General features: G+C 34.8%; 1 protein-coding gene across 4 annotated transcripts in view; it reads left to right on the top strand.

Annotated features, from left to right (window-relative positions):
- Positions 1 to 221: 221 nt before the first annotated feature.
- The window catches only part of LOC131150926 (uncharacterized), a 37159-nt gene continuing 12650 nt past the window's right edge, over positions 222 to 24730 (top strand). Inside the window, exons 1-7 of one of the 4 annotated variants that reach the window (XM_058102008.1) lie at positions 222 to 496; positions 7134 to 7244; positions 7906 to 8042; positions 19505 to 19613; positions 21121 to 21478; positions 22524 to 22593; positions 22769 to 22836. In XM_058102008.1, coding sequence (XP_057957991.1) covers positions 7218 to 7244; positions 7906 to 8042; positions 19505 to 19613; positions 21121 to 21478; positions 22524 to 22593; positions 22769 to 22836 — 769 coding nt within the window. In that variant the 5' untranslated portion in view covers positions 222 to 496; positions 7134 to 7217. Of the gene's footprint in view, positions 593 to 7133; positions 7245 to 7905; positions 8043 to 14976; positions 15201 to 19504; positions 19614 to 21120; positions 21479 to 22523; positions 22594 to 22768; positions 22837 to 24730 lie in introns of those variants that run through there. The other 3 variants (XM_058102006.1, XM_058102009.1, XM_058102005.1) reach the window with 3 other exon arrangements.

The following is a 24730-nucleotide window of genomic DNA, read 5'->3' on the forward strand; positions in this document are numbered from 1 at the left end:
TAAATAAGAAATTTATAGAAAATTTTTCACATATTTTAACTTTTACCCTATGTTGTGATAGATTTTTAATTTAGATAAAAAATAATATAAATAATATTTAAATTTTTTTAAATTTAAATTTAAAATTCTAAATCTAGGTCGATCAAAATACATCATTAAAGATAATCATTAAAATTATTAGTGACGATTTTAAATCGTCACTAATACTTCTCTGATTCATCAGTAACACTAGTTTTGTGTTGGCTCGCTATTAGCATAGTGCTTTCTACTGAAAATTCCCTCTCCCTCTCTTTCGGTCCTTCTCCCTCGATCCTCGGCTAAAACTGCCCTCATCCTGCCGCTGCATTCTCTCCTCCCCCAGCGCCGCCGCCGCGTTCTTCCCTCTCCGCCGTCCGCCGCCGCTTCTGTACTCTTCCTACCTTGCCGTCACCGCCGTGCACTCTCCCCTTCCCCTCGCTGCCGGCGCTGAGCTGTTCGTGCCGCTGCACTCTCGCAGGTCAGTGGACGCATCTCGAACTTCTGCTGTCCTTTTGATTCTCCAACCAAATTAAAGGGCTTTAATTTCTTCTTCCTCTTCTTTGGGAGTCATAAGGTAAGAATCCGATTTTCGAACTTTGAATTCAATTTTTTTAAACCAAAATTTGAGTGCTTAGAAATTGAACCCAACATGCGAAATTTCCTACCTATTGTTTACTTTGGTTGATTAGGGTTTTTGATAGATGACCTTAGCTCATTTCTATTGCCAATGCCCGACACATGTTTGATTAAATGCGTAAGGTAAATTAAATGATAGATTGTACTTTAAAATAAATTTTTGGAATGTGTGGTGGGATTAAAACACGAATCGATTCCCTACTTGTAAGAACCTGTGAGGAGATAACCAAAACAGTAAACGGAACCTGCTACTGCAAAAATACAATCACTAATAACAGAGACCAGATTTAATGTGGAAAACCTCATCAATAAGAGTAAAAATCACGGGGCTAGATAGCCCAACCAAAAATTCCATTATGAACAAATTTTGATTTACATGCACAGTTCTAGTGTCACCAATGGTTGCTAATAACGTAGCAATAATCTCATCAATGGCGAGAAAGCAAAGATTCGAAGAGGAAGATGAGAAAACAGAGAAATTTCCCCAAAACAGAGCTGCTGTCTGGAGGCGTCCAGATGGAAATCGTACCATTCAGAATTGAGTACCAGATGTCCTCTACCTACTGTCAAAATTTCAGCCAAATCGAACCACGAATGATCCTCTGACTGTCAGTTTGATCAATACTGCACAGTGAGAAAATGAGCAGAATTTTTTGCCGTTAACTTCTCATGCTCTTCCCTTTCTATTGACAACTGCCACACTTGACACACCCCACAAAAAAAACCCCAAAAAAACCTAATTTATTCTCCTCTCTTGAAAAAAAAAGAAGCCCAAATGGGCTTCTAAACTTTAGCCTTTCTCCACATAGTAAGGGAGCCCAAACCCAAGACTTTGATATTTTTGCAGTTAATGTGTTGAAATGAGTTGGTTGATTTAGTGGAAAGTAGTGTTGGTTCAGAAAATTGAATAAGCGAACAGTTAGTTTACTGTATAGAACTCAGTTGGCTCATTCAATTTCCTTGGAGGGTGAAATGAGTTGCCTAGTGTATCAAAATCTTGTCTGCTAGATTCCATTTGTTTAGATGGATTAATATATGTGGAGATCAATTTCTTTTTGCTTAAAAAAGTATATATGGAGCTCAATACAGTTGTTGAATCTTTTTCTAGTTATTGTTGTCCAATTTCTCATTGTTGTGTTTTGTTTTGTTTTTATTTTATTTTATTTTTTTTCATAGTTTCCCAAATGAGGCTGATATAACCTAAAAGAGACCCTAATATTAAACACAACATTAGCTAATGTAAGACAAAAACTAAAAAAACATCAAGGGACTAATGGAAAGAAGGTAACATTTGTTAATTAAAGCAAGGGATTAGCACACCAATCTTTACTCCTTCGAAACCTATTCGAAATGTAACCCTTGCTATACATTAGTAAAAAAATCAATAGGGGTTTTTTTTTGAATGCTTATAAAAAGGACTCCTCAAGGAAGGTAGGACATCTCATCTTATCTCATTTTCATCTATTATTACCGTTGCAATAATCTTATCCTCCTACATTCCCTAACTTAGGCATTGAAGGAATCCCACGAAATACACCCTGGGTCCTCCAAGTCTCTCTTGTTTGATTCTTTGCTGGTGGTCATGGTCAGAGATCAGTCCACTTTCTCCAACTAATTTTTGGCAGCAACAGTTGGTACTGTCTGTCGGAACTCGGGAGGATTTTTATATTTGACCATGGTCACGTTACACAACTCCAAATCAGGAGTTGTTGCGAGGGATCAATCACCCAGTCGATCCACTCCATATAGGTGGACAATTCGTCGCAAAGTGTACCCCTAAACTAATTCTTAGCTTTTCAAAAGAGAGTGAAAGATATGTTTAGTATGATCCTATAATAAAAAAAGGATCATGTGGAACGTGATCCAGAGGCCTTTCAAGTAGAAGCAACACCTAAGGGAAAGGTGGTGGTACCACAAGAGACAACTGTGAAAGTATTAGACTTGACCGAAAAAATATAAGATGCCAACAATGTGGGCGTTTATGAACAATGATCTCAGGAACTTGAGGAAGAATTCAAAAAAAAAAAAAAAAAAAAGACTAGTTGGAGGAGTTGTTGAAGGAAGTTCGCAATCAATCCTTGGTTGGGGAAGCTTCAACAAAATCTTTAGACCCTCTTTTCACCAATGAGGTAATGGAGATTCCTTTGCTTAGTAAGTTTAAAATGCCAAACATTGAAGGGTATGATAGGTTGTTAGATCCTTTAGATCACCTCAATACCTTTAGAATGCTAATGCAATTGCAAGGTGCACCTGATGTAATTATGTATCGAGCATATATAACTACTTTGAAGGGAAATATCAAGGCTTGGTATAAGACTTTAAGGGATTGTTTGGAACCACTTATGCAGAAGTGTTTTTTAGAAAAAGTGTTGAATTTAATAAGTACAAATAATAAGTGTTGAATTAAAAAAGTGCTGAAAGTTAAGACTCGTGTTTGGTTGTATTTAAAATAAGTGATATTTGGATGCTTACTTTTATTATAGGGTACTATATGATTATTTTAAATGTATTTTAAATTAAAAATATTAATATTTTTTAATTAACAATTTCACTAATAACTATTTTAATTATATATAATTAAAATTTAAGTATTTACTGTTAAAAAGTAATATAATATTATTTTTAATTAATAATAATCTTGTTATTAATGTATATTTTTAACACATTACTATCATATGAAATTATGATAAAAATAATATTATTAATTAAAATTAAAATATTAATTTATTCAACGTTAATTTAAATCAATAAGTAATTCTTGTTGAATTTAGAATTGAGTTATAATAACTAATAAGTATTTTTAAATATATTTTAAATAAAAAATATTAATATTTATATGATTAAAATTTTAAATGATAGTTACATTAATTTTATAATTAAAATTTAAATATTTTCTATTAACTAAAATAACATAATATTTTTTATTAATTAACTATAATCTTATTTTTAATGTATATTTATAACTATCATTATCACATTAATTTATGTTAGAAATAATATTAATAACTAAGTTAAAATTTTTAGTTTATTTAATGTTAGTTTAAATTTATAGATGGTTCTTTTATTCATTCCATAATTTAATTATATTTTATTAATAATTAATAAGTTATAATGCATAAAAAAATTATATATGATTAATTTTTAATTAATATTTACTTAATAATTATGTTAACTATTATTTTTAATTGAAATTTAAATATTTTTATCAAGTAAAAATATATAATATTTTTTTTTATTTACAATAATCTTGTTCTTAATCTTATTTATAACATATGATTATCATATTAATTTATGTTAAAATAATATTATTAATTAACTTAGTATTTTAAATTTTAATATTAATTTAAATTAATAGATTGTTTTTCTTTTTTGTTTTATAATTGAATTATGTTTCATTAATAATTAATATATATTATAAAACATAATAAAATAAAATATTGTTATCTTTTAATATACTTTTTAAATTATAAACTAGCCACTAAAATTCTTATGTTTACAAAATTGACCTCGCCTATGAATAGTGTCAGTTATAAGTGATCAAAAAGTTATCTTAGATTGCTTATCAAAATTAACTTAAATAGTTCTTAAAAAAAGTGGTTTTGGAAAAGCACTTATTACAACAAGTGTTTGTGTAGTGCAAGCCAAACGCCATTTTTTTTTTTTTTTTCTAAAGTGCTCCCAAATAGGAGCTAAATCCTAGCTCAATTGGATCCTTCTCTAAAATGGAACAAAAATTTGTAGGACATTTTGTCAGTAGTTGAAAAATGATGAAAATTGCAATCCACCTTATGAGTTGTTATTCAAGGAGAGAGGGAAACGTTAAAGAAGTTTATCCATTGCTTTTTTAATGCAACTTTGGAAATCAGTAACTTAGATCATGGAGTTGCAGTGGTTGTTTTGACAACAACCCTCTAGCCTAATGATTTCTTGAATTCCTTAGGAAAGAAACCTCCAGTTAATATAGGAGAACTGATGACATAAAAAGTATATCAACTTGGAAGAGGTCATCACGAAAAAGGAAGACACGGATCATACTTGATTTGCAGAGTGACAAGCAACAAACCCCAAAGCCTCAGGAAGCATCATCTTCAGCTTATAGGAACCCTTTAGGAGAACGGCACGTTGAAGGGCCATACCAAAAACTATAGAATCATGCAAATTAGAGCCCCTAGTAGCAGTAGCAGAGGATAGGGGAGGAGCTTCCTCTATAGTCTGGGAGTGTCCTGTGCGTGAGATAATTCTCCCTAGATTGTTTTATTCTTGACATAGTCGCTCTTTCTTTTCTTTTTCTTCGCAATCATTTGTTCAAATTCAGCCCAATCCATCCCTTAAAAGAATGAAAAAAAAGAAAGGTAGTGAGAAATATGATAATGCGTATATCTTTATTTTTTTAAAGCAAGTAAGCATAGCTCATAAAAAGTTACACATCTGATGAACACCGCTCATGAGGCTTGAAGACGCCCATTTGATGAGCACCCATGAGGTAGCAAGACATGAACATAGCTCACAAAAAATGACCTATCTGGTGAGCACCACTCATAAGGCCCGAAGATGCCCACTTGAGGAGCATAACTTATGAGGCAACAAGAAATGAACATTGCTCGACAAAAAAATTGGCCCATCTAATGATTATCGCTCATGAAACCCGAAAATGGCCATTTGATAAGCACAACTCATGAGGCAACAAGAAATGAGTGTTGCTTGGCAAAAAAAATTGGCCTATTTGATGAGCATTGCTGATAAGGCCCAAAATGCCCATGCCCATTTGATGAACATTGCTCATAAGTCAACAAGTGACGAACACTGTTTGGTAAAAAATTGGCCCCTCTAATGAGCACTGCTCATGAGGCTAAAAAATGCCTATCTAATGAGCACTACTCATAGGATAACAAGAAACAAGAATTGCTCAGTAAAGTATTGGTCCATCTAATGAGCATCGCTCACGAGGCCCAAATATGCCCATTTTATGACTTAATCTGAATCTCATGATAATAAAAGAATTAATAGTAAATACAATATATTCTCGAGTCAGAAAGGTAACTTTAAGACTCAAGAGTAGGGGGGAAACTGATATAACCTAAATGAGACATTGATATTAAACATGACATTAACTAATGTAAGATCAAAAAGTAAAAAGACATCGAATTAATAGAAAGAGGGCAATGTCTGTTAATTAAAGTAAGCGGTTAGCACACCAATCTTTACTTCGTAGTAACCTATCTGAAATGTAGCCCCTGCGATCCATTAGTAGGGAAATCAATAGGGGGGGTTTCTTGAGTACCTATAAAAAGGACTCCCTAAGGAAGGTAAGACATCTCATCTTATCTCATTCTCATATTTTCTTACTATTGCAATAATCTTATCCTCCCACATTTCTTGACTTAGGCATTAAAACGATCCCCCAAAGTACGTACCGGGTCCTCCAAGCCTCTCTTGTTTGATTCCTTGTACTTCACGGTCAGAAATTAGTCCACTTTCTCCAGCCAATTTTTGGCAGCAACAGAGGCTATTAGACTTGTAAATCTAATACAAGGTTATACCCATTTTAGGTAATCATTTTTGTTCACCAAAAAATTTTAAAAAGTTATTAGAAAAAAATGTAATGAGCGTACTGCACTGTATGACCTATTTAGGATTTTCAATTAAGGGCATTGTGTGCTGGTAAAAATCTTATTTGTCCTTTTGCTTTTCTTAACACTTTAAGCCAAATAACAACATCTTGAAATTTCAATAAATGTTTAAATGCCAGGATCCAATCTCTTGCTTCATGATATAAGGTTGTCCAATAGAAAACTAAACAGAATATCATTTTTAGTATTTGAGTTGCGGACCTACTTTGCAAGTAACAGACAATGCTACATTTCATGCATAGAAAAGGAAATTGTCGGTATAATTTCAAGCATAAATTGTGAATACTCAATAAATTGGGCGGTACTGTTGACACATAGCTTTTATTCTGCTTGTAGTGCCCTCCCGATATTGCATAGACTAAATGTGTATGACATAATTTTGTACTGTACAATCTTTAGCAAGAAGGGTGTAAATGAATAGTAGTTCTCTGCCATTGGCGCAAAGTTCACACCTTATGCCCATCACTTTGTGGAATTGAAAGGAAATAAATCAGTTGAAGCAGCATGTCTTTCATATCTCTCTCTCTCTCTCTCTCTCTCTCTCTCTCGCATCTTGTAATGCTTTATTGGGATTTTGTTCTTTTTGGGTTTCGTTTAATTGATTGTGTTGCCTGTTTATGTGTATTTTTTTTTTATTTAATTTGTATCCTTGAGAATCTGTTATTGAAAAATTCATGATAACATATGAAAATTATTAACTTTCTGTACATACAAGTATACAAGGCTTTTTTTTATTGGTTTCATCAAGTAGTTTCCTTGTAGTGCCAGAACTCTTTTTCTTTTCCTGTTTGGTTATTGTTTACTTCTTCTTCTGTTTTTGAAAGTAATTCTTATGTTTTTTGGTTGCAGTAAGACTATCTTCTACCTGTGTGCTTCATGTTAACAGCACATCATAGATGACAAAGAGTTACCTCGAGAAACATGATTTTGTAAATGATATGGGGCTCAAACCATTTTAAGGTATTCTACATATTTTCTTCTATTGTATCTGGCAGTTACCTATTTGTTGAAAAGTCCATTTAAAACATTTTTTCAAGTAATCTGGGTGAACCTTGTTAATATGAGATGTGCAAACGTTATTTTATTTTTTTATGAAAGTATTTTGTTGGAAGAGAACAGGATTTAGATGAAAGTGCAACTGTTATTCTACTTTTAAAAAGCTAAGTCAATTAGATTTCTTTCTGTTATTTTGGCACAAAATAAGCATAATAAAAGTAGCCTCAGACAGGTGGTGATATTGGCGATTTACTTTTACTGTTGCTCCATCTGTTTTTTGCCGCACAGACAGAATTACTCAGTACTGGTTACATTTTCACTTAAAATTGCTAAATGCTGTCAGAATCTTAGATACATGGCAGTTTTTCCCCCACTCTAAGGGGACTTACATGGAAGCACATTTTTTCCAGAAACAGCTGCGCTGTGCCAAACAAGGCCTTAAGATGTTTTAAATAGCAAATCTGGATTGCTGCCACATGAAAAAAAGAAAACATTTAGGTATAAAAGCAATTATAAAAAGAGGCTAGATCATATAAACTAGAGTTTGAGAAACCTATAAGTGATTTGAAAATTGTGAAAAGCTGCATGAAACAGACTCTAACACATAGCTTAATGCCTTATGCAGTCCCCTTCTTTCTTTTGGGAGAGCTTTTTTTTTTTCCTTGTTCTTCTTCTTCAGTCATGGACTTTGAGACAAATTATGACATTGCCCAGACAGCCAACTTCATTCACAGCAGAAACTTCATCAGAGTGGCTTTGCAGGTACTCAATTCTCTCTCTCCTCCTCCTTCAATGCCCTGTTCATGCTCTGCATACATTCAAAATTCTTAGCAAAATTTCACTGTTTTGGTTGCTTAGGAAACTCAAGAATGACAAAAGGAAAGTACAGAAAATCCTGGTTTTGTTCATTTGATGTTTGGGTACCTTTTTCCTTTATAAAGCAAGTTGATAAGTCTAATAAAACAAATAACTAAATTTCAAATATCTTGTTTTTAATGGTTGTATTAGGTGCATATGAGCAAAGGGTGATGCTTTCTAAATGGTAGAAATTTCAATTACAATTTTTTTTTTTTGTTTTTGTTTTTGTTTTTTTGTTTTTTGATTGAAAAAGAAGAAATTTTACTAAAGAGGAGAAAGTACAAAAAGGAGCATAAGAAGTCCTTCTTAGACTATAAAAGAATAAAAAAAAGACTAATTTCAAAACAGCACTGCTCTCCAGGCATGCTGTAACTCTGAAAAAGCCAATCTTTTAAACAACCGGCTGTAGAAGCCCAAAACAAGGCCAAGTGTTGAATCCTATCCCAAAGCTTAGACAAAGACATCTTCTTTCTCGTGAATGAATGTGCATGCCGCTCAAACCAAATCCCCCATAACATAGAAAAAAATCACACCTCCACGATACTGCATCATCTATACTCCTCCAAAAACCTAAAAAAGAGATGGCCAATAGATCCCCCACCGACTCCGGATGTTTACACCAAATTTTGTTTAGGGGAACAATCTATCAAAATCATAGGAGTTCTTACTTCTTTCTCCCATTTATTTTATATTCATTTCCAGGAGCATTCTAAAATTGAAAATTATGGGCCTAAATCAATTTTCTAGCTTTTCTTTTTCTTTTCTTTCTTTCACAAAAATAGATTTTTTATTAGTTTTTCACTTTTTCACAAATAAATTTCAAATATTTCTTTATTTGGCCTTTCATTAAAAAAAAATTAGAAGAGTTTCTTTTTAACCTTATTGTGCCATGAGAAAGGGAGGTGGTGATTTACTGGTTTCCTTAGATGGTTTTAGATTTATGATTCCCAGTCCATATGTATGTACATTCCAATTTCATGAAAGTTCATGGTCCAATTTGTGTCACCAATTTGTGGTAATTTAGAGTGAGACTGGTTGTCTAAGTATGCTTATCTTAACAAAAAAATCTTTTTTAATCGATCAATTAGTTTTTTGACTGTCACTAACTTTTGACTGAAAATCCAAAGGCATTTGATTTGAGTTTTTGTTTGATTAATTTATTTTTTGCTAAACTTGAAATTTTACAAAAATAGAAATTCCAAAAAAAAAATATTGTTTTAGTTTACTTTGTCAAAAAGAAAAAAAAAATTTAGCAACAAATATTAGGAGAACAAAAGATGTTTTTTTATGGATATACTTGTGATTTTCTTTTATTATTCATTTTAAAGGTAAAAAATAAAAAAAAAAAGTTGAAAAATGGAGCACAATAGGGATTTTAGTTTTTTAGTTGTTATTATTCTTATTATTATTTTTATCAATGTTTCATTTAAATTGTTAGAAAGTAAAAAGAATCATAAAACCTTATAAAATTCCCTCCAAAATTCAAAATTTTAGGAAATTCCAAAAACTCCTAGAAACATACAAGACAATTCCAAATTTTTTTTTAACCCCTTTAGAACTTTATTAGTGTTTAAGGGGCTTTTGTGTGCTTTCATCCATTTTGTATGTGCGTGCGGGTGTGTGTTCCGCTAGGATGGAAATAAATGGTTATTCCTCATTAAACCTAATTTGAGGGTAGTTTGTCTAGCAAAACCCCTGAAGGTCTTATTAAACATTCTAAAATTACATGAGAGTTTTTATTCTCTATTGGGAACATTCTAAAATCAATCCTATGATGGAACTTGAAAGTGGGGCAATAGTGTCCTCTTGGGATTCTTGAGATGAGGAAGCCCCATGTACATGATCAGATGTCAAATGGCAATTGGGTAGATCAATATTTATTGGGAAGTTGACCTGAAATTCAGAATAAAGGATCAAAGCCCATTCTTGATCTATGCTTGAAACATTTCTAAGTTATTGAGATATCGTTAATAGAATAGGTACATAGGGGGCATTGATATCTTTTCCTTATATAACCATACTAAAGCACTCTTGCTTAACTAGCTAGCTTATCGTTTACCTACATTCATCCACGAAACACTTTCATTAACATTCATTCAAATGGCAACGAAACAGTAATTAATTCATGAAAGCTGTGGCAAGCAAGTAGTAAACATTAAAGCAAACGTAATTCATTAACACCACCTTCATTGACATTGTGTGTTTAGCGAGGGATGCAAGTAGGCTAAACAGATTGACAATAGTTAGTGAGTTTTACAATGATTGATGAACACTCACCCTCCCCTAAAGAGCTTTCTAGGCCATTCCCACTCTAGCATTAGGAAACATCAAAGTGACCGAGGAGTTATATTGCCTTATTTGACATACAAAGACACTACTAGCAGAAAACAATCCTACACTAGTATTTACATGATGGAAACCCATCCCAAGCACATGAGACAAGCGGTCATAGGCAAGCATAATGCCTTAAACAAGCTTAGCTCGTGACATTCTCTCCCACTTATGTGGTCGACATCCTCGTAGACTTTGGCGCTAGGTACACTTCAACTTTGTCTACTAACAGTTTCATATTTTCCACAAAAATCCAGCTGATTTCTTTGTCATCAAGGCATTTCCACTTCACTAGGAACTTTTGCTGCTTCTTCCTTGAGGATGTAAACTTTCTGTCTGTAAGGATCTCTTCAACTTCACGTTTGTCAGGTTGCACTGTCTTCAACTTTGTTCTGTTGGACTGATTTCTGCTCAGATCATTGGTGTCGGTGTTGAACGGCTTGAGGCAGCTGGCATGAAACTGCTGTCTTCTCCCTTGATCTGCCCACTTCTTCATCTGCTTAGAAGCTTTCTCCAGATAGGCTCGGGCAAACTCTACATTCCGTCTCCATTCTCTGGTGAAGATGTACGCCCTGGTACTCTTTCGTCTGTACGACTTGCCCACTGTGTGAGGTAACAGCGGCTACTGTCTTGTAACAATCTCAAAAGGGCTCTTTTTGGTTGTTAAGCTCCTTTGGGCATTGTCACAGAACGGAGCCACATCAAGTAGTTGCATCCCCTTCTTTTGGTTGTCGTTGACAAAATAGCACAAGTACTCTTCTAGTAGCCCTCTGAATCTCTTCATTTGTCCGTCTGTCTGTCGGTGATAACTCGAAGACATGTCAATATGTGACCTGAATATCCTGAAAAATTTTATCAAGAAGTTGTCAGTGAACATTAAGTCTCGGTCACAAATAATGACTTGGGGAACACCCCAGTGTTTCACAATAGTCATAAAGAACAATTGTGTTGTCCCCTTTGCCGAACAGTACTTTGGTGCGGCCATGAACGTACCAAACTTCCTCCGCTCCCCCTTGTTTTGTTGGCAAATGAGACAAGTCCGGGTATAATCAACCACATCATGCCACATGTGCGGCCAAAAATACCTCTTCCTTAGTAGTCCTATCATTGGAGTCATCCTCCGCGAATACCCCTCAACGAACTTACTGTGATAGCTGGTAAGGCCAAGAAAGGAACGCAACTCCTTCACTGTCGTGGGGATCTTCCATTCTTGAATCATCCTTACCTTCTCTATACCCCTCCGGATACGACCTTGTTCAACCACATGACCAAGGAATTTGTTGCTCCATTGAGCGAAAGAGCACTTCTCTTTCTTCACATCCAAACTGTTTCCCCAGTCAAACACCTCCTATAGATGCTCTTCATGCTTCCTCATAAACAACATTGATGCTCCCAACAGTGCTTTGGAAGGGCGAACACATCCTGCTTCCAATTCATCAAGCTGCTTTTCCAACTCTGCTATCTCTAGAGGCACCATACGACATGGCCCTTTTGCAGGTGGTTTCACTCCTGATAACAACTTGATCTCATGCTCCACAGACCATCGTGAAAGCAAATTGTGAGGTAGCTTATCTGGCAACACCACCTTTTACTCATCCAACTCCGCTTGGATGGTCGTAGGCTCCAGCTCTTGGCCTACTTCTTTGTCTACCACCACCATGGCTAGACTTGTTTGCTCACCCTTTCTTAATCCCTCATTGAGTTGTATGGCTGAAAGGGACTTCCCATCGCCTCCTTTCGTTTCAACAACTTGCACCATGCATGAGTGATCTCCCATCAGACATAGGGAACCGGCTGAAAGCATCAGCACTGCCCTCATCCCCCTTAGGAACTTCATTCCTAGAATGACTGGAAAGTCATCTAATGGCACCACTATGAAATTCATATGACCTTCCCATTGTCCAAGCTTCATAGTAACTTGCTTGGCTACTCTCAGAGTAGGTTGGGCTGCAAAATTAATTACTTTCATGCGTCCTATATCATTCTCTAAGGATAAGTTGAGTTTCCATGCTTCCAATTGCGAAACAAAATTATGAGTAGCCCCCGTATCCACTATAGTGTGGGTACTCTTCCCATTGATCCTCAAGTCCACAAATATTAACCCTTTTGCTTGTCTAACTTTCGGTGCTTTTTCCTGCTTTTCCAATGCGTTCACCTGCCGCATTGCACCTACCCTCGGGGCATCATCCTCCTCCTCCTCGCTTTCCACCACTTGTCCCGAAGTGGAAGCTTGTAAGGCATTGAGTAATCCCTTGTATTGACACTCACTCACTCTGTGAGATCCACCACATAAGTAGTACGAAATTTTACTCTTTCCCTTTCCATTGGGTGTGTTGAATCCTTGAGATGACGAAACTTCCTTTGAGGTTGATGATTTAGAGTTGGCTCCCCTACTCTTGGGTTTGCCTTTCTTAAAAGACTTTCATTGTTTCCCTCTCCGCCAAACCGTTTGGATGAAGCGGTATCATCACCAGTGTAGTCAGTCAAGCGTTTTGCAGCAGCTTGTGCAGTAGACAAGTCTTGAACTCTTTGCCTACGAAGTTCAATTCTTGCCCATGATTTCATCCCCTCTAGAAAATAGAACAACTTGTCCTTCTCCGACATATGCCGAATATCCAACATCAAAGTAGAAAATTGTTTCACATATTCCCTGATTGACCTACCTTGCTTGAGGTCTTTTAGCTTTTTCCTTGCATTATACTCAACATTCTCAGGAAAGAATTGGGCCTTGAGCTCTCTCTTCAAGTCTGCCCAACCATCGATTACATAGTTTTCAGTTTCAATATCTTTGTACTTGGTACGGCACCACAATTTGGTGTCACCAACCAAGTACATGGTCGCAGTATCCACTTTTGCCTGTTCTGAGGCCATCCTTACAACGCAAAAGTATTGCTCCACAACAAACAAGAAGTTCTGTAACTCCTTGGCATCCCGGGCACCCCTATACGTCCTGGGTTATGGTACCTTGGTCTTGCCAACTCCCGGAGTATTGGAGTTCCCCATAGCAAGAACCATCAGATCCAGCTTTGCATCTAGATCCACCATTCGAGATTGCAAAGTTTCCACTGTATGACGAAAGTCCTCTGACATCTTACCTAGCAAACTTGCTTGATGCTTTTGTGATCCCATCACTTCATCAACAAGTTCTCTCATCTGGGCCACCTCCGCGGTCACAGTGTTGGTTGTTGCCTCAACCTGTGCTTCCAGCACGCTGATCCTCTCTGCATTGTTTGGTGTCATGGTCACTTACCAAAGCTTTCCAAATCCCACAATGAAGGTAACTGAATTCTCGTAGTAACTAAGCCTTGGCTTTGATACCAAGTGTCACGGGCTGACTATTTTCACACATTTGTGAAGGTTTGTGCGGCGCTAGCTAAAGTACTTTTGCTTAACTAGCCAGCCTATCGTTTACCAACATTCATCCTCGAAACACTTTCATTAACATTCATTCAAATGGCAGCGGAAACAGTAATCAATTCATGAAAGCCGTGGCAAGCAAGTAGTAAACATTGAAGCAAACGTAATTCATTAACAACACCTCCGTTGACATTGTGTGTTTAGCGAGGGAGGCAAGTAGGCTAAACACGTTGACAATAGTTAGTGAGTTTTACAATGACTAATGAACACTCACCTCCCCTAAAGAGCTTTCTACGTCATTCCCACTCTAGCACTAGGAAACATCAAAGTGACTGAGGAGTCATACTGCCATATTTGGCATACAAAGACACTACTAGCAGAAAACAATCCTACACTAGTATTTACATGATGGAAACCCATCCCAAGCACACGAGACAAGCAGTCACAAACAAGCATAATGCCCTGAACAAGCTTAGCTCGTGATACTAAGGTAAGCAAGATTAGTGGTGACTCAACAAAACCTTAAAAAATTGAATGATATCAAATTGTTTTTGGATTGCCATCCCCATCAAGGCGTTAGATCCCTAGTCCGTACATGTTGATGCCAGAAATGCCCAATTCTCCTCAAATGGTCCAAATAAATTATTCCACACTCTCCAAGAAAGTATATATTTTTTATCCTACTTTTTCTTAGAACCCTAATAGAGGCTTGATGTGATTCTTCCATTTTTCTTTTAGTCTTAAGTAAAGTTTTTGTGGTTTGAACTGTGCGTAACTCCATTTTGTTGCTAAGAAAATGCAGTACAAGAAAGAGAAGGTAATTTTTGTTTTAATGCCCCTTTGAAACTAATCCAAGTAGTTGAATGAAGGACAGTTGAAAATAGTGTTTTTCTTGTTAAACAATGGACGTTAAAGGCATCATTTGGATGTATTTCTGAAATACTTTTATTGCATATAAGTGAAAATTTCTCTAATTTTATTCCTTGGAAAGCCAAAAGTTTTCTCTGATGAATGCTGACCACAAAATAGAAACAAGGATTGGAAATTGTGATTTATTTTGTTTCACAACTTTCTCAGCATCTAAAGAGAGCCTTGAGCAGCTTCCTCCATTCACTTTTTAGTTTTAAGTTTTTTTGTCTTGAATGAACAGTTCCCCGATGAGCTTTTGAAGGATGCGGTGAAAGTGGTGAGCACTCTGCGCAATAAACTTTGCTCACTCAGAGAATGTAACAGTGAAGGCTCTGAAGATCATAGGGATGCGCTGCTTTTTGTTATGGCAGATACAACATATGGTAGCTGTTGCGTTGATGAGGTTGGAGCATCTCATGTTAATGCTGACTGTGTTGTACATTATGGACACACTTGTTTGAGCCCGTGAGTATTATTGTTAGTTTTGAAGGTCTTTATTTGGCTGGAGGAAAATAAGAAAAGTTAGAAATTTTATTTTCCATTTTAACCACTCTGTGAAAAATAGAAACAGGAACTTAAAAAATGAGAATAAAAAAAAATTGAGTGAAGAAATTTTTTGTTTTTACTAAACTCAATTACGACCTTCAAAATTATTTATCTTGAATAGGTTGGTTAATTGTTTACATGGAAACTAAATAGCATTAAATTGTAAAACTTAAGGGGGCTGTTCACTTGCAAAAAAACTTTTCTTACTTTCCTCTTTTGAGTTTTCCAGATAATTATAAGAATGCCACATTGTTCTCCAATTTTGCAGTGTTTGTATAAAAACTTAAGGAAACACTTTTGGAATTGCTTTCCGAACTTTTTTTTTCTGAACTTTGGAAAACTGGAGAACAAAGTAGCAATTTTGAATTATTGGGAGAAACAAAGTGGAAGATGGAAACAATTTTCCACAAGTGAACAGACCCTAAATTCCTTTCTTTAAGATGACTTAGTAGTCATATATCTGCTACATGCTATATATTTCGCACTATAGATGGTGCATCTCTCTCAAAGCTGTAATAGGCATAGCCATGGAGGAGTCTAAAGCATGACCTGAAAAAAGATTTTAGTGGCATTAGGAGTCCCATCTCTAAAGTGACCTAGTAGCCTGGTAGAAAACTGTTGGGTGGACCAGTGGTCAATTGGCATTAGCTCAGAAACATGATGTGTTAAGACCTTCTAATTCCCTCTTGAGTCCACCTTATCTATCAGAAAAAGAAAAAAGAAAGGATCTTTATGAATATAAGTCTGCACATTAGAATAATGGTGTCCAGATGCAAATATTGTAATCATAGGGAAGTGGTTAATCATGCAGTGCAGGCTGATTGTCTGGATGTTTGCAACTTTGCATTAGGAAAGGATAGGTGCTTTGTGGGCATCAAAAATGCCTTTGGCGAGGTGGTGAAGGACAAAAAGGGAAGCAATAGTTAATATTGGGGCAAATTGGTTATAGAAGAAGAACAACAACAAAACCAAGCCTTAGTCCCACTAGGTGGGGTCGGTTATATGAATCTTTTTCCGCCAATTTATGCGATCATGGACCATTTCTTTTGATAGATTCAAGGATATTAAATCCTTACTCACTATCTCCTTCCAAATTATTTTAGGTCTACCCCTTCCCCTTCTACTGCCCCTCACAGTAACTAAGTCACTCTTCCTTACAGGTGCACTATGTGGCCTACGTTGCAAGTGTTCATACCATCTGAGTCGTCCCTCCCTTATCTTATCTTCTACAGGAGCTACACCTAACTTAGCACGAATATGTTCATTCCTTAATTTATTTTTCAATGTTATACTACTCATCCATCTAAGCATTCTTATTTCGACAACTTTTACTTTTTGGATATTATGTTTATTAGTCGCCCAACATTCTGATCCGTATAGCATAGCTGGTCTTATAGCTGTCTTATAAAACTTTCTTTTCAATTTTAAGGGTATTCTACGATCACAGAACACACTTGAAACACTTCTCCATTTTACCCAACCTGCTTTAACTTTATGCATTACATCATCTTCAATTTCTCCTTCAGCTTGCATAATAGATCCAAGGTATCGAAATCTACAAGTGTTATTTATTTCTTCATCATCAAGTTTAACTTTGTCTCTAATATTCTTTCTATCATTACTAAAATTACGTTTCATATATTCTGTCCTATTTCTACTTATCCTAAAGCCTCCAGATTCCAAAGCTTCTCTCCATAATTCTAACTGAGCCTCTACTCCGTCCCTAGTTTCGCCAATTATTACAATATCATCTGTAAACAACATATCTCATGGAACCTCCTTTTGAATACTCTTAGTAAATTGGTCTATCACTAAAGTAAAAAGATAAAGACTCAAAGCAGATCCTTGATGTACACCTATGGTGATTGGAAATTCTCTAGTTTCTCCATCTATAGTCCTTACACTAGTCATTACTCCATCGTACATATCCTTAATGACATCGATATACCTACTACATACACCCTTTTTTCCTAAAGCCCACCATAGAACTTTCCTTGGTGTCTTATCATATGCTTTCTCAAGGTCAATAAATATCATATGCAGGTCCCTCTTCTTTTCCCTAAACTTTTCCATTAATCTTCTTAAAAGATAAATAGCTTTCGTGGTAGATCTCCCAGGCATAAAACCAAATTGATTTTCTGAGACCTTCGTTTCTGACCTTAATCTTTGTTCAACTACCATTTCCCATAGTTTCATCATATGACTCATAAGTTTAATTCCACGATAGTTATTACAATTTTGAATATCTCCTTTATTTTTGTATATAGGTATTAAAGTGCTTTTCCTTCATTCATCTGACATTTTCTTAGTTTTTAAAATTGTATTAAATAAATTAGTTAATCATATAATTCTTTATCACCTAAGCATTTCCAAACTTCAATTGGGATGTTATTTGGTCCCATAGCTTTCCCATTTTTCATTTTTTTAGTGCAAACTTATCTTTGTTAACTCTAATTTTGCGAATAAATCTCATATTTTTAGTCTTTTCCTCATTTGACAATTCTAAGTTTAAGCCTTCTATTTGATTTTCATTAAACAACTTACTAAAGTAACTTAGTCATCTTTCTTTAATGTTTTCGTCCTTAACCAAGACAATATCATCCTCACTTTTATACATTTTACATTTCCGAAGTCCTTACTCTTCCTTTCTCTAGCTTTAGCAAGTTTAAATATGTCTTTTTCCCCTTCTTCTGTACCTAATCTATCATACAAGTTATTAAATGATTTATAATTAGCTTCGCTAACGACCTTTTTTTGCATCTTTTCTTGCCTCCTTATATTTTTCAAAGTTATCTTTGTTTCTACATTTTTGCCACGTTTTATACCAAATTCTTTTTTGTCTTTATGATTTTTTGTACATCTTTATCCCACCACCAACTCTCTTTGCTATTCGAGAATCTTCCCCTTGATTTACCTAAAATCTTTTTTGCTATTTTTTAATAGAGTTAGCTAATCTATTCCAAAGAGTATTTGTATCTATCCCATCCTTTATGGTCCAATCTCCATCTTTGATCATTTTATCTTTAAATTTTATTATATTTTCTCCTTTTAGGTTTCACCATCTGGTTCTCTTACATTGGTTTATTTTATCTTTTTTCTTCCATTTTTTTTTAATACATATATCTAACATTAAGACTCTATGTTGTGTGGTTAGACTTTTACCTGGAATAACTTTACAATCCTTGCATGATAAACGATCTACTCTCCTAGTTAAAAAAAAAATTTATTTGATTTCTATTTTGTCCACTTTTAAAGGTTATTAAGTGTTCTTCTCTCTTCTTAAAGCAAGTATTCATTATACTAAAATCATAAGACATAGCGAAATCTAAGATCATCTCCTCGTACTCATTTTTGTCTCCATATTCATATCCTTTTTGTATCCTCTCATAATTTTTACTATCTCTCCCAACGTGTCCATTGAAATCTCCTTCTATAAATATTTTCTCAGTCCCTAGTATGCCTTGTATAATACTATCCATATCTTTACAAAATTGTCTCTTAAGATTTTTTGCTTAGTCAACTTGAGGAGCATAAGTACTAATGATATTTGTTATCTTTTGTCCTAATACCATCTTGATTTTTATAATTCTATCCCCTACTCTAGTTACATCCACAATGCTATCTTTTAAATTTTTTTCTATAATAATGTCTACTCCAAATAGCCTCGGTTGCTCTTGAAAAATATGTTAATGAATTCCAAGATTCAGATATGCCAATTTAGGTAAGCTTAATTTAGCGGCATGGTAATGGTATCATGGTATTATAAAACTTTATAATGATTTATAGTGAGGCTTGGAATGAAGGAAAAGGAGAAAATTATATTCATGTGCATTTGGAAATAGGAGACGAGGGTAAAAATGTATTAGGCTGATGACTAGAAGTTTTTTTTTTTTTTTTGGGTGAACAATGAAAATATAATTATAGGTTGAAGAGATATAAGTAGTATTAGTGGTGCGAGTGAAAATTATGATAGATGGTACTTCATAGCTTAGGCACCTGCAGTGTCTTGAACTTCTTATGATTGTCTTCTCTCTCTCTCTCTATATATATATATATATGTATATGTACATTATTTTGTATTTTTCAATTTACCTTGTGGCCTGCTATAAGATTTTCATTATTGCAATGGCAATAAAAGGTTCCGGTTTTCAATCTCTATGTTATGGTAATGGTTGAATTCCAATTCTATTGTATACTACTAAATGCACTTTATTTTTTTGCAGTACATCAACTCTTCCAGCCTTCTTTGTTTTTGGAAAGGCTTCCATTTGTGTTGACAATTGTGCTGAAAGTTTGTCTAATTATGCATTTGCCAATGGCAAGCCTATTCTGGTAAATTAATCATGTAAAATCTCCTGTTTTTCACTTTTATTTAAATATTGCTAGCTTTGGTAGTAACTATGAAATCCAGTTGCCTGGTGTATGTTACTATAAGCATGGATAGACAAATATACTTTCTTAAATGAAGTATTTCAGCTGTTAACATTTATTCTATTAGGAAACAAAAAATGAAAAAAAATTTCAAATTGCTTGTTCATGTGATTGGATGTGAGGAAACCGTGTTAACATAACAAATACTTGGTCAAATTGCAAGTGGATTGCATATTTGCTTCAGCACAATTGCTAACAGGCTTGTAGAAATTTTGACTATATGGAGAGTGTGGTGTTCACATAGATCCTTTTTTCCCCATTAAAAAAAAAAAAAAAATGATAAAATATTCAAGTGAAGAATTGATAAAAAAAAATGGCAAAAGATATTGGAAGTAGTAGGATCTCCATAGGGTTGGGAATGAAGTTGAATTCTGGTCAAATTCAAGTACACTGTTCTTCCAGAAGATATTGTGGCCTTTTTCTTTATGGTTTACTTTGAAAGTCAAACAAGGCTAAACAAAATTAGTGGAGCTTCTGTATGTGATTGTGTTAATGTTGTAGTGGGGACACCTGTTAAATTTTAAAATTTAAAATTTAAATTAATATACCTTGGATTTAATGGACAAAGAAGGAAAATTGTAGAGTCTTCTATGATGCTGGGTTTATATAGTTTGGTATGTGAAAATTATAGATGAAAAATTGTTTCTTCCTACTCCAACCAATGGATTGCTTCAGCACAATCACTGAGCAACTGTGTGGGGGAGTTTGGTGTTTATGTAGATATATATATTTATATTTCATAATAATGAAAAAATGATAAAATATTCAAGTGAAAAGTTGATAAAAAATGACAAAAAATTGGAACTAGTGGGATCTCCTTGGAACTGAAGATGAATTCTGGTATAGAACTCGTAGTTGAGGTGAACTGTTGAACTGTTCTTCCAAAAGATACTGTGCCTTTTTTCTTGATGGTTTTACTTTGAAAATCAAACAATGCAAAAAAGATCTAATTGGGCTTCTACAAGTGTTAATGTTGTAGTTGGGACACTGAAAATCTGTACACTATAAAATTTAAATTATTATTCATTAGCTGTAATTAATAAGGAAGGAAAATTAGAGAGTTTTCTATGATGTTAGGCTTATTTCTTTTGATGTATGAAATTTATAGATGAAAATTTGTTACTTACTACTCCAATCAGTGCCTTTTCAATCTTGCAATGCCTGTTGGAGCATTAGAATTATTTACTCAAATAGTCAAACGTGTGAAAACTGGTACTTGGGTCATTATTCCAAAATTTTCATTCAATTTACGTCCAGTCAGTGCCTTCAGGATTTAAATAACTTGTTAATTCCAAATATTTTTCAAAATTCAAACTATGGATGAAAATTGTTTGACCATGTTGCATCAGCCATTGGCCCCTTTAGATTGCTCATTTGCCTTATCTATTTAATTGTTCCTGCATTACAGGTCCTTTTTGGACTGGAATATGCGAATGCAATACAGCATATCAAAGAAGCCTCTATTGTCAAATCATCGAGGTTATCTGGGTCTACATCCAAATTAGAACCCCGTTTTGCAGATGTCAGGTGTTCAATTATGAATCCGCCAAAAGATCATAGTACCTCCAACGGGCAACTGAGACTAGACGATAGCTTAATTGCTAATGAAGATTGTGATGTGACAACGGGTACCAGATATAGTATAGGTGGCTTGATTTGGAATTTGCCCGAGGGACACAAAATGGATGACTACTTGCTTTTCTGGATTGGTTCTGACAATTCCGCATTTGCAAATGTTGTATTAACATTTAATGGTTGTGAAATAGGTAGAGATACTCTGTTTCTTCTATGCTGTTGTATTATATTCTTATTTGATAATATATTTTTTTCTTTACATCTAGTGCATCCATACACGTTCTATTTGAGCATGTATGTCTTTATGAATTTCAATAGCAAGATTCTGTTGTATTAGATACTTTCTGTTAAGGCTTGATGATCATTGTTGGCACACAAACCTAACAGCTTAAGCTTTTAGATAAATTGGTAATCTAACATGCTATCAGAGCTATGGTTGCCTAGCGGTCCCAAGTTCTAGTCTTGCTGCCCATGTTTAATGTAAGTTTGTTAAAAAATTATCGCGTCCCCAATATAGGTGTTAGTCAGTTTGTTTCTCTCTCTATGTGCAATCAAGCTGTACATACGGAGTGTTAAGGCTTAATATACGTTGTTGGCCCACAACCTAACAACTTAAGCTTTTAGTTTAAGTGGTAATCTAGCATGGTATTAGAGCTATGGTTGCCTGGAGGTCCTGGGTTCTACTCTTGCTGCCCACATTTTCAGTGGCTCTTACCATGCATTGCTTGCATGTGGGGTTGGGGGTTGCTCCTTGGTAAGGTTGCTTCATTGTGACCTTGGTAACATCATGTCTTCATGCATGTGTAAGGCTGCATACATCTAACCTGCACAGACCTGATTTAATGAGGCTTGCAGGGTCACGTTTTCTTTGTTCATAGTTTGCATGTGGCCAAAGATGACTATTCTTTGGTGCATATGGCAGTCCAGACCAGGATTGTGGCAGGTTATTTTTACTTGATTCATTTGATCTCTGAACCTCAGGCTATCTAATTACAATTTTTAATCTCTGAGCTTGTCTGTGATATCTAGTGATGGAAACCATTCCTAATGTTAAATCATTTGTTTCATTGTTACGAAATAACAACCTGAATTTTTTATAATTGCTTGGAATATTTATTGTATCTTTTTCAGTTATATTCCTACTCTCCTTTGAATTAACTTCTGGAATAGAACTGTTTAGTTTTATTTTTGCTATTTCCCTCATTTTTGTAATCTTGTAGTTGGTGTTGGTTTCAGTCAGATATGATGCAACAGAAAATTGTTTGGTGACAGATTTATCTCCACAGAGAAGGATTCTCAAGCGTAGGTATAATATGACTCATTCGTGTGCTTATATAGTCTACATATGAGCTTTGTAACATAATATACTTGCTTCTTTTTGGTCGATGCAATATTGTAATATCTATTAGCGTTATAGTGTGATTTACTGTGTATTAGCTTTCTCAAGGTGTTAACTAATGTGTAAGTAATGCTTTAAGCAGATATTACCTAGTGGAGAAAGCCAAGGATGCCAACATTATTGGGATTTTGGTGGGAACTCTTGGTGTAGGTATGCCTCCTTTTTGTGCTATATTATTCCTGAGATATTGTTTGAAGAGCTGAAATCTCAATACAGAAAATATTTAGTGCCATTGAATGCTTAAGATTCAGTATTTGGTCTCCCATTGACTTCCCATAACTTAAATTTTTGACTTTCTTCAACTTTCAACTCATGTTATCAAATGCATTGAATATAAAACCTGCTGGATGTACTCAGTTTTTAGCATTAAAACAATTATCAAACAGGTTTCTGCTGTGTTCTTAATTTGTTGGTTCTTCCCTGGTACAGAACAGAGCCATCAATCCATATAGTGTGCACATCTTGCTGATATTGTTCTGAATATCCCCCTTATATTCAAAATATTAAGACTAAGAGCACACAAGTATCTATTTTACTTTTATGACATTCCTGGTACTGCTTTTGTGTTTCTCTTTTACCTCATATATTCCATGCCTTGCCTTGCAATCAAGAAAATGAATGCCAGTGAGTTGCATTCTTATTTGTTGCATTTTCAATGTCAATTGACTTTTTTTTCCCTCTTCATGTTTAATTCTCTGATGCAATGTCTGTTGATGAGGATATTTAGCATCGGTGTCATGCACCTTTTACTTAAGAAAGTGAAGTGACTTCTGCTATTAATAAAGGCTGTCCCCTAAAAAATTTATTTTTATTTATTTATTTTGATAGCAAAAGAAGATGACTTTATTAGTTAAAGAAGAATATACAAGAAGGAGAACAAGAAATTCTCCAAAACAGAAGAAAGAAAAAAGAGAAAATACAAAATAAAGCATAAATAATAAAACAAAAATAAAAAAATCAGACTCCACTGGATATAGAAAACCTCACTCCTTTAAAACGACCTGCAGAAGCACAGCAAAGTGAGGCTGAATAATGAATTTTCTCACAACAAAGATTCATTCAGTTTTTTTTTTTTTTTTTCCTTCCATAAATATAGAGCATTTCTTTTAATTCATAAATCCCACAAAGCATGAGCATCCTTCCTTTTACCAATACCAGCAAAAGAAGTGGTCACCAAATCCTCCACCGGCTTTGGACAAACCCAATTTTCTCCCAAAAGATCAAAAAGCTTATTCCACATATTCCAAGAAAATGAGCAGTGCAAAAACAAGAGAGACGCTCTTTCAGAACTATCAAGACAAAGAAAAGATAAATCAGGAGAAAGTGCCTTTGAAGGTGTCCTATGCTGCAACAGATTGTTGGTGTTAACTGTATTAAGAATAACCAAACAAATGACAGCCTTGATCTTTTGAGGGAAGTTAGGCCTTCCAAATAATTCTAGAGAGTTGAAAGGAAATATTAGCATTAATCAAGTAGTCACAAAAAGATTTGCAAGAATATGCCCCAAAAGAATCTAAAGACCAGGAATGACTATCCACTCCAAAGGATGGACAAATAAGTCCCCAATAACATCAACAAGGACGACATTTCTATGGTTCTTCCTCTCTATTACTAAGAGTTCTATGGAAATGAAAGTCCTAGGAAAATGAATGACCTTCAAAAAATCAGAAAGAAGAGAATAACCTCATTATGACCTGAACTCAAACGATAAAGGCAACGAAAGAATATAATAAAATAGCATTGCGCCCCCATAAGTCTCCTAAAAACAAATATGAGAACCTTTACCCAAGACAAATTCAGTGTGAAGAACAAAGAGGGGTTAGACATGAGAAATACATCTCTGTGGGCTTTCTGTAGAAGATCTAATTCCTAAATTAGCAACCCAACCATTCACATGCATACTGCATTTACCTTTTTTTTAAAAATGACTTCATGCTAGAGAGAAGACTCCTCTAAGAAAACCGCCATAACCATTTGGCCAGAAAGAGCAGTGTTTTTAAGCACCTACTTACCAAGACCCAACTCCTCTCCAACCTAGACCTAC

This window comes from Malania oleifera, chromosome 3 (genome assembly GCF_029873635.1).
Source record: "Malania oleifera isolate guangnan ecotype guangnan chromosome 3, ASM2987363v1, whole genome shotgun sequence".
Lineage (NCBI taxonomy): Eukaryota > Viridiplantae > Streptophyta > Magnoliopsida > Santalales > Ximeniaceae > Malania > Malania oleifera.